The 14949-nt window shown below is 42.9% G+C and overlaps 1 protein-coding gene across 1 annotated transcript in view; it reads right to left on the minus strand.

The window, feature by feature from the left end:
- The window catches only part of afap1 (actin filament associated protein 1), a 61487-nt gene that overhangs the window by 42086 nt on the left and 4452 nt on the right, over positions 1-14949 (minus strand). The window contains exons 2-3 of the mRNA XM_071905939.2: positions 5361-5489; positions 4286-4368 (exon numbers count right to left, since the gene is read on the minus strand). Of these exons, the coding sequence (XP_071762040.2) occupies positions 4286-4368; positions 5361-5489 (212 nt within the window). The remainder of the gene's footprint in view (positions 1-4285; positions 4369-5360; positions 5490-14949) is intronic.

Raw genomic sequence — 14949 nt, forward strand, 5'->3', positions numbered from 1 at the left:
TGTGTTAGCATGCTAGCGCGTTTCAACCAAACATCAGCTGACTCTCCTGAGGCGACGCAAGCGCTCCAGCTGTAGGAATGCTAAGGATGTTTTGCAACAATGTTAAGGGTTGCAAACACTAGGTTTAGTTGTATTAGCTTAAAAAAAGCCAATGTATGTGCGAAAACCAGTTTCATGACAACAAAAAACAATTGTAAACCAATTATTGCTTTTATTTGTTGTTAGCTGTGAATGAGGAAAATGGCTATGGGTTGCCACACTGCTGATGCAGTTTCTAAAGCCACAGGCTCTCACCCATATGGAAACAATTATTTTCACGTCAGAATAGTTGTAGACAAATGTTTCAAAATATATGAAAATTGGCCAATGAATGTATTTGCAAATGACATTCAATCAAAGTATATTTAAAGTGGCCAAAATATACTGTATGTTGGATAGTTGCAGATACAGTATATGTTGTCAAAAGTGCATAGAAAGAAAATATACTTGCAGTGTAGTTGCAATATACTATTTGTCATGTTTTTACACCACTTTTTGTATATTTTTGTATATGAAATGTAGGGTATTTTTTTTCCCCATAGGGGAACAAGCACACTATGTTAGCTAGCATGTTCCAGTTAAACATCAGCTAGTGAGGTGATGCTAGCACACCTGCCAATTTAAGCAATAAGCCACTCAACGCAGTGCTTTACAGTGATTTTAGAACAGCTAACATCGCTAAAATGGTTTTATTCCACTTGGGATTGTGCGTAACATCGCCTTGTAGCTGTTCTAAAATCACTGTAAACCACAGCCTCTCAACGGCTTATTGCTTTTGTTAAACAGCAGTAAAATATCAAGGTAATAACGTTTTGCTTCGCAATATAATTCTTGAACAGCAGCTAAACAAAGTGGTTGCTAAGCGACGCATACAGTAGCATATATATTGAGCGAGTGATGTAGGCTACAGTTAGCGTGTTAATACTTTTACTTTACTAAATATTTATATTTCAGCATATTTTAAGTGAAATCTAAAAATATTTATAATATTCTTTTAATTTACTTAATGTTTAACTGCTATTTGGCCACAGGTGTGTGTTCATATATTACAATATAATATAATATTGAAATTAACTGCTGTAGTCACATAGCTAACCCTAACCCTAACAGCTTCGACTATGACAGCCAGTCAGACCTTAAGGACCAGAACTGTCTTATAACTATGTACAAAACCAGTGTAATAACTCCACAAAACCACTCTAAACCAATTATTCCTCATATGCGCTGCTAACTGTGAGTAATCAAAATGGCTACCATGAGCTATGGGTTGACATAGCGTTGATGTAGCTTCTAAAGCCACAGGCTCTCAGTCTTGCAGAGTGTTGGTTTGGCTCGGCGCTGAGCCTTGACGGGTCACAGACAGACCATGGCCAAGGCCGTCTCTTCCTCCGCCATACTCTTTCATTCTCTCTCTCTCTCTCTCTCTCTCTGTCTCGTCTATTTATTGCACTCCTTGCTCGTCCGCTCCAACTCATAAGTCTGATACTTCTTAGAATAATGTATCCTACAAATAAACTACATTCCACACATAAAAAAGGTGATGGAACAGAGCTGAAGTGGGTTTCCCCTACATTATTATTCGTTTCCACTCTCTAGCCTGTTTACTTCTTATGTCTCTCTCTTTCTCTTCTGCAGTCTCCTCTTTCCTCTCCCTCCCTTTTTATCCATCCATCCATCTCTCTCCCGCAGGCTGAAATTTATACAACTTAAAGGAACGGAGAGTGGAGAGATGGAGCAGAACAGACATTTTTTCTCTGCCTGGACAGCTTATCCAGAGGTCAGTGTGGGAATGTGATGAATGGTAATTTCAGAGGAAAGAGACAGAGAGAGAGAAAGAGAGAGAGCTGGAAGAAAATAAAAGACAGTAGCTGGGTTTCCATCCAAGTATATTTATGCGAATTATGCTGTACCGCTGTTACTTTGCTCATATATCTCATAGTTTTCCATACTCATATTTATACTACACTAGGGATGGGACGATATATATCGAAATTCAATATATCGCAATACAAAAATGTGACAATACGTATCCTGGGGCAGAAAAATGAATTGCGATATTAGCTACAATTTATTCTGCTGTAGTAATCACAAATGAGACAGCTCGACCGTCACAATTTCACAAGCTCTCCATCCAAATTATATTGTTTACACTGTATGTAATGATATTTTTAAATTGTTATTTACATTGGAGCAAGCCAATGCCATCGCTAGAAAGATTTGCGTCTCAGAAATAAACATAATTCTGCACAGGCATACTTTGTTGTCATTAAACTTTTATTTATTACATTGTATTGTCGTATTGAATTGTAAACCCCATATCGCCTATCGAATCGTATCGTGACATAAGCATATCTCTCATCCCTACTTAACACGTTGCTTAGGATGTATCGAACTAGAACAGAAACAACAAAATCCGATAGAATTTTCTCAATATCGCAAAAAACAAAAGTTTTTACGCTCGAGGCTTGAGGCAGAAAAGTTTTTGGTTGACAAAGAAATGACGCAGTAAGTAGTCACAGAAACGTATTTAATGGTTGAATAACTAATGATGTAAAGTCGCAACATTTTTCTGTAAAATATCTGTCCAATACGACCTCCCATACTACGCGCTGTTGTTCACATGTTTAAGTTGCCTGTCGTGGTTTTATGGCCATTAGTTGGTGCATTAGATTAATAGGAAGACAAGGGCAGAGGAGAAAGAGATAGAGAGAGATCACTCCTCACTCCTCCTCTCTCCCCTAGTTTTCCGGGAAAGCCTCCGCTGTGATTTCCAGACACACACTGGGGTCACCGGAGGAGGCTGAGGCTGTGGACTGGTTCTAATTACAAACTGCACTGTAAGGCCTTGTGCCTGAGTGTGTGTGTGTGTGTGTGTGTGCTTGTGTGCATATGAGGTTGTGTGTATGAGGGATGTAGAACAAGGTGTTGTGGCTTATTGTCATGGTGAGAGGGCTTTGCGAGCCATCATAGACACCTGCTTCCCATAAGGGGCATCTGCTCTGAGACTAACGACACACACACTCCTCATTAACCCTCGCGCTTTGTGTCTCTCTCTCTCACACACACACACAATTGCCTCAATAAAGACATTACAGTCCTCACTGTCTGTCAGGGTGATGCAAGGCTATATGACAGAGGGGAAAATATATTGAAGCCATGACTACCCTTCCTACTGCTTTACAAGTGACTGTAAAAACACCCTTAAACACGTTTCAGATGGCTTCGACATCCCACAATACCATCAAAACTGACTTTCATGTGACTACAGGGCACAAAGCTGGGTTGTAATTTTACCTTTAAGCTAATGCAGGATGTCATAGTAATCGTTAATAAGGGAACTGGAACCCTATCCATACAAACTACTTCAGTGATTTCTGTCTTTCCTGATTTTCCACTTGTGAGGATATCAAAAAGACACATCTGATTTCAATGTACCAAGGAGACAGGTAAAATCTTTCGCCAAGACTTACTGTTATTACCATGCCCAGTTCATGCCAGGGAGTTCTGGCTTTAAAGCTTGCATCATTTCAAAGTGCAAAATACAGGGTGCCTGAAAAGTGTGGAATCACAGAGATAAGTAGCACCATATTTTTCTTGTTGGACTTGTTTTCCCCACGCATGTCGTCACGGTGGCGGAGTGCGTGAACTAGGCGCCAGGGCTTCTGGTCTCCAAATGGATGCTAGCTTCGAATCCCTTTAAGTTCTGATAGTTGGCGGTTTCCCCGTGGCTACGTTCACGCTGTGTTCGGACTCCAAATGTAGTACAAAATCAAATCCCGAGGCAGGTGACCTACATATGAATCACATCAGAATTTGTGAGCATTGCCATGACATTAAGTAAATCTTACATCATTCACCTGAGAGAATTGTCCTAGGGTTGGTACCACAGAAGCTTGGCTGACAGGACAATGAGACATAACAATGGAAAGAAAGCAAAATAGCCAACTCAATTGGTATTTGGGGAGATGCCTCAAATGTGTTCAATAAGTGGGAGAAGCGTAGATACAAAAATGGATGTGACTTTGGACGTGTCTTTCCAACCTCGCTGTCAGAACATACTGGCATCAGATATGGGTTACATCCTAGAATAGATATGAAAAGTCATCCAAAAAAATCAGATATAAGCAGCAATTTGGACTTAAATTAAATGTTGTTTGTGTTGACTATAACTCCCTAGGTTTTGTAGGGTATGATGCTACGAGGTCATGGGTCAGGGTGTCACAAGGATCAGGTTAGGTGGTCTTACCAGCCAGGGGTGAGGGATCTCAGGGAGGGGCATCTGAGGGGGGGCCGGCAGACCGCTGTGGATCTCTGACTTGAATGAAGGCTCTGGGGAGAAGGAGAAAATGACACTTCTGCATCACCAGACAGTGGACATTAACAAGAGGGATGGAAGAAAAAGAGGGGTCAAGGATCCTTGAACGGATTCCAGTTGGATCCCTAGCTAAAAACAGCACAATGGAAGAATGTATAAGGAGTACTGTTTGGATCATAGGTTTCTCTGACCCTGCTGTTACCTCCTCACCTCCATTATAGACAGTTACGTCATATCTAACAACAAAAATCTCCACAGATGGCCAAAATCTGGTCAAAGCGGGATTTTGTGGTCTAAAGGAACCCCTGGCTTAGCACACTTAAGCCACCAGGACATTTTTTTCCATCGGTGCAAGGAATATTCTGTACTTCATGCTGTCAGGAAGACCTTAGCTGAACTGACCAACAAGTTCACAGAGTGAGTAGAAAGTGAAAGTAGGTTCTGTTCCTGATATCTAATTGTTGCAAATAAGGTCACAGTTTTGCTTTTGGCCAGCATTCTCTTTATGGCAGAGGACTTGAAGATGTTAAAAATTTTCAAAGTGGGAACTCAAAGAATACTTAAAAATGACTAAGTCTGTGTAGGCTGAGGTTTTCTCCAAGTCCCCCGCTAAGAGGAATCACAGACTCGTGATGAAGATACCAACCCCTACCAAGACGAATGTTAAAGCTTGCTTTCTTTAGGAAATCGTTAAATCTGCTTGCTCAGTAATTTCTCTAGAAGCACAGGAGGTGCATTTTGAGTATTATGCTTCTACGCTCTGGACATATTTATGGACAAATTTATGTACACATGCCACTTCCATCTGTTAATATTTTCTGACAACGTGAATAGCTTGCGATGCACATTTGTCAGATAAAATCTTTTGCCAAGGACTGGAAAACATCACCACACACAGGTTATTCCAGGTATCTGTGATTACCCAACATCCAATAGACAACTTCCAGACATTTCTCAAGAGGTTCCAAACTGGTTTTCTAATGTGAAATGTGGCTTGTAATCTAACCTTTATCGGAGAGGACTCTGTGGAGGATGTTGGATAGGTGCATCTTCTTCTCTCGGACCCCAGCGCTCAGGTACTCCCTGTCCAGCAGATCCAGGAACAGACGAAGCTCACACACCAACTCCTCCATCGCTGCAGCACAAAGAAACACACACATAATATAATCAGGGCTGTCATTTTTCTTTTAGGCACTGTAGCAACTCAGAACTTGTATTACATGATGCACTGTAGCATCTCGTAACTTTAATGTAATATTACATTATGGGCCTTTATTACATTATGCGCAGTTATTACATTATGAGTTGCTTCAGACACGCAACTTCCATTCATTTCTAATGGATAGATTACAGTTGTCATTTTTGTGTCCCTGTAAGGACTGATGTGGAAACAGAAATGATTTAACATCATTATTTCACATTCTCTGTAATTCACAATAAAATACTTGAAATTAAGTGTTGGTTCTTCTATTAGAAACATCTGTTTCAAAGTTGTATTTTGCACTAAAAGAGTCATAACGTTCTAATGTTGGTAAAAACCTGCTTCAAAGTTGAATCTTTTTGTACTGGAAAACATACATACATATATGATATAGGCTATGACTAGTAAATATGATAGAATTCGTTCGAACATAAAGACATCAACATTTTTAACACACTACTGCTACTCAGTCTGTGTTAACAATCTGTATGGCACAAGAACAAGCAGCTTAAAATATTAAGCAACAGAATTTAAGTCATCAGACCTCTTATGAAACAAACTACACAGGCAAAACCATTGCTCATCAATCAAGCCTATTGTGTGTTTTAGTTGAAACAGTAAGCTGTGAAAGTCCCGTGTCTTTCGGCACATTGGTACCACTCATCGACAATGAAACAGACCGCTGTACAAAAGTAAAAACACCATTATATAAGAGATAACTGGGCAGCCAGGTGGACAGACGGAGAAGAGAGCTTCCAGTCAGTCCATCAACAAACCACCAAGCACTTCATTCCAGCTGAAAGATCCAGCAGGCTGATAGTTACCCAAAAAGGGCAGACCTGGCAACCCACCTGAGGGACATATCTCACTGCTGAGCATCAAAGTAGAATTATAGCCATCTGTGGAAAATACACCACCGCCGCCCCTCATACAGCAAAACAATAGGTAGAGTAGAGAGGCCATATAAACCACATAGCTAGAGGTTGAGGTAAGTGTGTATGTGGTATTCGAGTGTGTGTCTCTGTCTCTCTGTGCGTGTTTGAGTGCATACACCTTCCTGTACTCGCTGTGCTTGTTGTGTTGTGATATGGATCGCATCACGCTGAGTTCATAGGGGCGATTCCGAGCTGCCACGCTCTGCACAGCAATGCGTAGCCACTCAGACGATAACAAGCACCCCTCTCCAACTGATTTCGGTGCAGCTCAAGCGTACTGTAAACATTTGATTGTATCACGGGTGTCGACATCATGCTCTAAAGCAGTTCAAAACTGAAGGGGGCAAGTGGAACTAATGGCAATAATTTTGTTTTTATTTATTTAGCCGTTATTTATCCAGGAAAAGTCAACTGAGCTCCATGCTCTTTTCCAGAAACACCCTGCTTCACATTCATACAGTTGCATTCATTCACACTGGGAGCTTCCCAGTAAAACCACAGTCTGATATTGTCAGCCACTCAGCAGCTCCACTGGAGCAGCTTGGGGATCAGTGTCTTAAGTGCTCAAGGACACCTCAACAGTAGTTGTTGAGGCAGGAAACCTTCCAGTCACAAGCTGGCCTCTTAGCCTATCACTGCCCTATAATGTAATGATAATCTGGTACTTTACTGCTCCCTCTCTGTCCTTTCCTCCACAGGGAGATCAAAGGTCAGAGGTCAGGTACAAAACATCACTGCTGGAGCTGGTAGGGATTCAGTGACTTGCTCAAGGACACTTCAGCAGGGGGTTGAACTCAGGCCATCCTCTCACTCTAATTTAATTATACTGTAGTTTGTCCATAGTTGATATTTCCCTATGTCCCCGACAGAGAGGAAAGTCACACAGAAGATGAAGCCATCATCCCCTGCCAAGACAACCCCTATATGCTTATGTTCTTTAGATAATCACATTAAATCAGCTCAGTCAACATTTAGGCTAGAAGTACGGGAGGTGTACTGATTTGACCTGGAGAGATAATAACGCAAAACATCCCAGCACTCGTAACCTAACTGGACCCCATCTGAGCAATCTCCTTCACCCACTCCATATGTTGGACGTGGGTGAGGGATTGGAATGTACCAAGAAGTCTTTTCGGCATAGACTCGATGTTCTCGCATACCCGGTTTATTCCAGGTATGTATGATTACACAACACACCTCTTATATCTCCTTAAAAACATGTCTGAATTTCCAATCCAATCATAATTCACTCTCGTCTACGAAACAGGCATCTATGATTAAACAACAACAGGTGGGAATGTCGGTCCAAATCCCGAGGCCGGGTCAGTGGATGATAGCTGGCGCGTGACTGTGGAGATTTATCCTAGACTTTTGATCGGAGCATCTCAGTGTTACCACACTGCGTTCCATAATCTCCCAAAGACATTTATACGAGTTTCCAACGGAATCATAATTCATTTCCATAGCTGCGGGAGAGGCTCGGTTATTGGATAGCGTCTCCGCAGCTAGATAAACAGCCGCTTTCACACATTCCTGCCGTAATCTGATTATCCTACAGGAGAGAGAGAGAGAGAGAGAGAGAGAGAGAGAGAGAGGTATGGATAGAGAAGTCAAGAGAAAGGGAGGGAACAGTAGTGGAGGCAGAATGTGACTATGAGAGGGTGAGTGAAAGAGAAAAGAGAGAGAAGGTAAGGTAGAGCTCAGTTGGGTTGAAAGTGAGAGAGAGGGAGACAGAGAAAGAGAGAGAGAGGGGGGGGCGTGCAAACAGACTAAGGAGAAGCAAACATGTAAGCAATTTTGTCGATAAATTAATTATGAGGTGAACATTGTTGGAAATGCATTTGTCGAGTCAATAAGGATGCAAAGTCAAGACTTTCCGAGACGTTCCATTTTCTTATGGACGTTTTATCTGACATTCACAATGCTGATGTTTTCACTTCAGCAGATAGAAAGCACCTAATTCGCATTTACCCTTTAGCAAAATTTGCAAAAGTTGAGTTTAAGTTCATCTAGAACCTTTATCAACCTCTATTGGTGACCAGTAGGAACTGCAACAACACTGATAGAACTTATCTCATAAGAATCTGGCACATCCCCCCTCCCCTCCTCTTGAGCTACGGTGGCTTATAAGTGACACAAACAATAAAGTCAAATTTTCACAATAGAGACAAGTAAGCTAGCGAATTACAGCCGAAAACCAATAGAAATGTCTAGTGAAGAGGTAATACATTATATCACCATGCAAAAAACAGGAATGATAACACTGCTTTGTCATTTGCTTTTCTGGCTTGAGAACGAGGCTTTTTAGCCTTTGTAGCTAAAATGTGTTGCCGCTGGGGAACAGGAGTGTCTTGACACTCCTATGGGTGGGGAGTCTTTGTTCCAAAACAAGATTACGGGCCAGAAAGTGAGTTTTGAAAGCCAAAAATCTCAGCACCTGGCCAAAAAATTGCGGAGTCTTTGGCACTGATCGATCAAACCCTGCAGATGCTGTGTATTATAGTCATTTCGTACTATGGAGCAGGAAAAATCTTACTTACTGCCCCTTTAAAATTCACTTGACCAGTCGGATGGAAACGTTGCTACCGTGAATCCATTCGCTCTGTCATTCTCTATGCAAGGCAGATCGATTCCACAAACTCGAGACCCACTAATTTCTCCATTGTGGAGCCACATAGTCAGACAAATCCTGGATCAGTTTCGCCGTGGCACGCAGTACAAGTATGACATACACTACTGGCCTCCTGCCTGTTTTTATATTACAATGAGAAGGTTCCAAGCACTCTTTTAGTGCTCCATTTACTGTTTCACGGTGCTTTGTGCAACCCAAGCAATAAGTTACCTCCACCGGGTGGTCAAAAAACCTGTGTGTGTGTGTGTTGTTAAAAAGCTAAAGCGAGCTCTCCAGATCACCAAATGGGGGGGTGGGGGGATTAAGTGGTGTGGAGCGAGGAGGACCACCCTCAAACAAGGCCTGAGGGCGAGCAGAAAAGTACCTCGTCGTGCAAACAAACCACCCACGCCCTCCTTCCACAACTCTTTTCTCTCCCTTTCTCCGTTTCTCCGTCCGTCTTTCGACTCCCTCCTCCAGTCCCGTTTTCTCCATTCCCTCCCTCTATCTCTCTTTATCCCTCACTCCCACTTGCTTTATCGTTCTCTCTCCATCCTTCCTTAATTTCTCCCCAGCAATCAGCACCTCCTAATACTCCGAAAGATTTAAAAAAAAAAAGTATTGTGCATGTAGCATTCATGTGCATTTGCATTTGCATTTGTGCATTTGTCATCCTAATGCACACTGTTGAGAATATACTGTATTTCAGCAACTACACCCAAAAGAATGTCTTCTACATGCACAAATGCATTTTGGCCAATTTTCAGTTGTTTTGAAACACATATTCTGGAGTGTGTTTATGTGAAATGTATTTTCTTGCAGTATGACTAACCAGACTTGCTGTGCCAACAAGCTTGCATGACAAAGGATAGTTGCTCCTTCCAAAAAAAAACCTAATTAATCCCTCCAACCACACCACCCTCCCCACCATGCACACACACACACCTACTAAAAACACCTTGACAAGTTGGAGGGATGTTTTCACTGTGAGGCATGCACAGTATTCACACTTCCCGGACCTCAGAACAAAGGGGGTTTTCCCGAGTGGGGTGTGTGTAGGTGTGTGTAGGTGTGTGTAGGTGTGTGTGTATGTATGTGAGGGAATGGGGTCATGTTTGGGTCTAGGGGAGAACTTGAGACCCTGCGGCTCCATTGTGAACTTGTTTGCGGCGAAAAAATGCTTAGCCAGGTCGGAGGGAGGCGGGATTTCTGCCTTCTTCCCGGAATACAGGTGTTGTGATTGACGGTGCACTGACAGATGCTATCCCACTCTGTGTGTGTGTGTGTGTGTGTGTGTGTGTGTGTGTTTCGGTGTCTGTTTCTTGTTACAAACAGTGTCTGTAACACTTCTGGGATGTGTTTAGTCTAGAGACGTGACAGCTTTCAAGTCGGGATCTGCCTCTCACACACACACACACACACACACACACACACACACACACAGATTGGAGACTCTGTGTCATCATTTGAATATCAAATATCAGTGGTTATGCAGTCGCACACATACACATTATTAAAATAAATCCAATTTTTCTTGCAGAGTTAAGACATCGGTTTTTCCCTTGAGAAAATGTGTCCTGTTCATTCTAATTACAAAGCATCATCATCATAAACCCAGGCCGCTGTTGTAAATAATAATGGGTTCTTAGTCAGTTTGCTTGGCTAAGTGAGGGTTTAACGAAGATCATAAACGTCTCGGAGCCTTGGCCGGGCCTACAAGCTGTTGATGCCCAAAATGAACACTGCAAAAAAAAAACGTCATATTGTCATCTCTCATATTCTCAAACCCAGTGAAAATGTTTGCCAGTACGGTGAGGTAATCTCACTTTTTTTCAACGCAGTTTCACTTGTTTCAGGAATTTGTCTGTGTCAGTGTCTTGAAATACGCCAGAATGAGGCAGATCGCCCATCTAGTACCAAGAAAATGTCACAAAATTCTTGAGACAAGCTGATTTGCGTTGGAAACGAGTGGCATTATCTCAGACGATTGGCATTTTTCTCTCTAATTTTCCTGAGGCTCAGCAGCACTAGACTAAATGACTTAAGCTGGATATTTTTGTATTATAATTAGAGGACAGTATTTGTTACTGTAAATCTACAGTGCGTCTTCAAATCCACATCTGAAGGAGGAAATGTCAGATCGCGCAGCTGCGGACAGCATGTCGTCCCAATCGCACATCTTGTCAGATCAAAGGAGACGCTGACTTTACTTCTGTTTGGGAAACTCTAGCCTTGCTTCTGATGGATTCAGTATAAGTCAGTGTTGTTGTTTTGTAGAGCTGCACCGATAGTATCTGCAGTATCGGGATTGGTGTCGATCCAGCTCTCCGGTCCTTGTATTCGGATCGGGAAATGAAGCTGTCCGGATAACACTACTGTAATGGAGAGCAGCTATTGTTCCATGCTGAACTATTCTGAATAAGCTGTTTTTATCTGTTAACTATTCTGAATAAGCTGTTTATGAGAGTGCGTCAATACGCTGTGCTTGACCAGTGTTAAAAAAATGCTCAGGGAGTAAGACAGACTCAACATTTGTTTTATTATTCAGCAGGATTTGAAAGGGTTTCATCAGCCCAAACTGTCCCAACACTAAAGCTTGCGTAAGTTCAGGCAGGACACGCAAGTCATGGACGCCACATCAGCCCATTGTCAGCTGATCCAAACAAACACCAATCACGTTCGGCACTTCAACGAGGCGGTCTACTTAAGCTGCCAACTGCTCATTCTTCCCCGCAGTTCCTACTGTTTTCATAGACGGTTTTTATGTCCTTGGTGCTGCGGCTTTTACGTCCAAGACAAATTTCCCTGCAGGGACAATAACATTTATCTTATCTTATCCTTCAATTCAAGTAAAAATATAACAATCACCAAAATTGGAGTTGCAGAGATTTTACCTGCCAACAGCGACATGCATTATTATGAGAACACACACCACAAGCACATTTCTTCCAGCCTGACCACACCCAGGGCAGGGATGGGGGGGGAAGGAAGCCCACTCTAGCTGGGGAAGTCATATCACTGCCTATGGGCAGCAGGAAAATCCAGTCTGATGCCCATTGTCTAAGGGTGTTTTCACACCAAGTTGGTTTAAAGCAGAACCCTGGAGTTGTTTCTCCATTAGCTGGGTTCGTTTGTGCATATGACAACACAGCGATCACCCTCGGGTGCAGACCAAACCGATCGGACCAAGACCTTGTTAAGAGTGCGGTTTCTCAGTATGTTTCCAAACCAACCCTAGAGCTTTGTTTGGAGTGAGAACATGATCCGACTGTGATCCCACCCAACTACAGACAGCACTGTGCAGTGTGTTTTAAACATAATTGTCATTTTTTTGGTGAAATATGGGTTACACAATTGTGATTTCTGGATTAAGGACTAGTTTTGCCATGGAAGAAAACCATTTCTGACCAATTACAGCAATGACTGCTCCCACATAGCCTTTGTTGATGGTTATGGATTTGCTTGAGTCTGGCGAAATATAAAAGAACCAATGTGTAAATGCAACAAACAAACAACTCATCCGCTGCTTCAGACCAAAGCAAACAAATGGACTTTAGATTTGAAAATGCCCTAAGATGCACTATTCATTGCCCTTCAGCCTGGGCAATCATAATGCCTGAGTCTAGATACTGTACCTGCAAAAATCAAACAAATGCAGCCAATGGACTGCTAGGGCTTCCGCTTCAATCGATCACTGCCTTTGAAGAATCTATGACTACAAGAAGTTTATATATCATTTTTATATTTGTTAAAGAGTAGTCTAACTAAACCCCAAACCCAAATTTTCACCACCTGTTGTACTGTGGAGGGTGACATCATCTGGCACTAAAGATCAGCCAATAGCAGATGGCAATTTCACTAGCATGCTTTTTATGTTTAGTTGCTGAGCTGTTGCTCAAATGTATAAAGCACCTGTCATGGTTGCATGGGCATTAGTTGGTGCATTAGAATATTGCTAACTGCATTTCTTTGGTTTTGTCTTCAGACAGAATGAAATGTGGCACGACATTAGCTGACACGAAAGACTCGTTCCATTTAGCTCCGCATTCAGGAAGTAAATTTATTCACTTCAAAGCAGCTGATGGAAACACAACTAATTGTCAACATTTCAAAAATTTTATGGAGAATAGCTTAGCCTATGTGTTAGCGGCTGATGCGGTAAGATTGTTGATGACAGGAACCACACCTAATTTTCATTTTGATGATGACGAAAATGCACCCGAGAATTCAAAAGTTCGTTCTAAATTCTCTCGACAGTTGGATGGAAACATAACTCGCATCTCAATTTTATTCCTATAATGGAGAAAGTCTTACGCGATGGTACTTTCTGGTCCGTAAATCACTGCTGAGAAGCTGTGAACATCGCGCAATATTACCAGTCATAAATATTTCACGCAAAGGTTCGTAAACCCTAGACTTGGATGCACACCAAGAACGAGGGATCAGATCAGAGGACGGGCGATGCTGCATTAGTTTATGATGAAAGACAGGCCGTCTCGCTGTCTCTCTATTTATCAGGTCTGTAATTATGAGGTTTGTGTGTTTTCTCCGTTCCGTTGGACATGCCAACTGAACATCACAGAGCAGAGTGATTGCTATCGAACAGTACAGGTGGTTTACTGTACAAGCAGATGTTTCTCCGACCACAATTAGACATCTGCGAAACCCTGATCTGAGGGAAGAAGGGGGGGAGAGAGGGTTAGAGATGGGGGGTAGGGTAATGCTGATGGAGGTTTACAGGAGTTATGAGAGAGAAAGAGAGAAGAGGAGGAGCAGGTGGAAGGAAAGGGGGCGGCAGAAAGAAGAGCTAAAGAGAGATACTGTATGGGGAGAGTGATGATGCTCCCCTTAGTATCTCTTTTAAAAGGATAATTAGAGGGCATTCAGCTTAAAACCACAGGCCAAGGAGAGGGAAATGGGGTGGAGGGGTGGAAGGGAAGAGCTTCAGAGGCTCCAGCTTCAGGATTCAGCTTCTGGTAAATTGGGAGGATGGAGGATGGAGGAGATGTGGGTTCCTCAAATGGACTGGGAATGGTGGCTGTCTGGGTGTGAGAAATGGGTGTCATATTGTACACATCTCTTTGATCAGTGAGGTTACAGCGCCGCCAGACCCAGCAAGCCTAAATGATCACTCATTCATCCAGTATTGACACACCAAACCCAACCCACACTTAAGCGGGGCTCTGGAATTATCACCCACCCTGTGTTTTTCACCCACCAATTGCATTAAGTGTGATCCCAGCCTATGCGTGCATTCGAAAGCATCAGATCTGCGGGGATGTGTCAGTCTTCCCAGTGACAGAATAGAACTGGCCCAGCAGCTCTGTGTTCTGGTCTCGTGCCAGGAGGATCTTACGCTCGGATGCTCAAAGAGCCCAGACTGCCCAGTGACTGACAGCTCCCCCTCCCCCCCGTTACTCCCCGCCCACAATGGCAGACCACCAGACAGCCAGCGCCACTCAGCACCAGACACACCCATATGGGCATCTGTATGTGTGTGTGTGTGTGTATCCTTGTGACTTCATGACAGTGGGTAAACGGGCAGACACAAACGCACATAACCACATCCATATACACGCAAAGCAGGCGCACTCAGTAAACCCACAGAGCACGTGAACCCCAAGTAAACACATAAACACATGCAAATATACACATGCAAACACGCAAACCCATTACGCACTCGCAAGCGCATCCGTCCGTCCGAGCCATTTCCTGAGTCCTCGCTTTGTTGTTGTTGTTTTCTCGGAGGGAGGACCACCCTTAATCTACCAAGCCTCTTGTTGTGACAACTCCCCCACTCCGCCCCCCACCCCTCCCTCTCTGCCCCCCCCAACATCAGCTCCACCAC

Source organism: Centroberyx gerrardi, chromosome 23 (assembly GCF_048128805.1).
Source record: "Centroberyx gerrardi isolate f3 chromosome 23, fCenGer3.hap1.cur.20231027, whole genome shotgun sequence".
NCBI lineage: Eukaryota > Metazoa > Chordata > Actinopteri > Beryciformes > Berycidae > Centroberyx > Centroberyx gerrardi.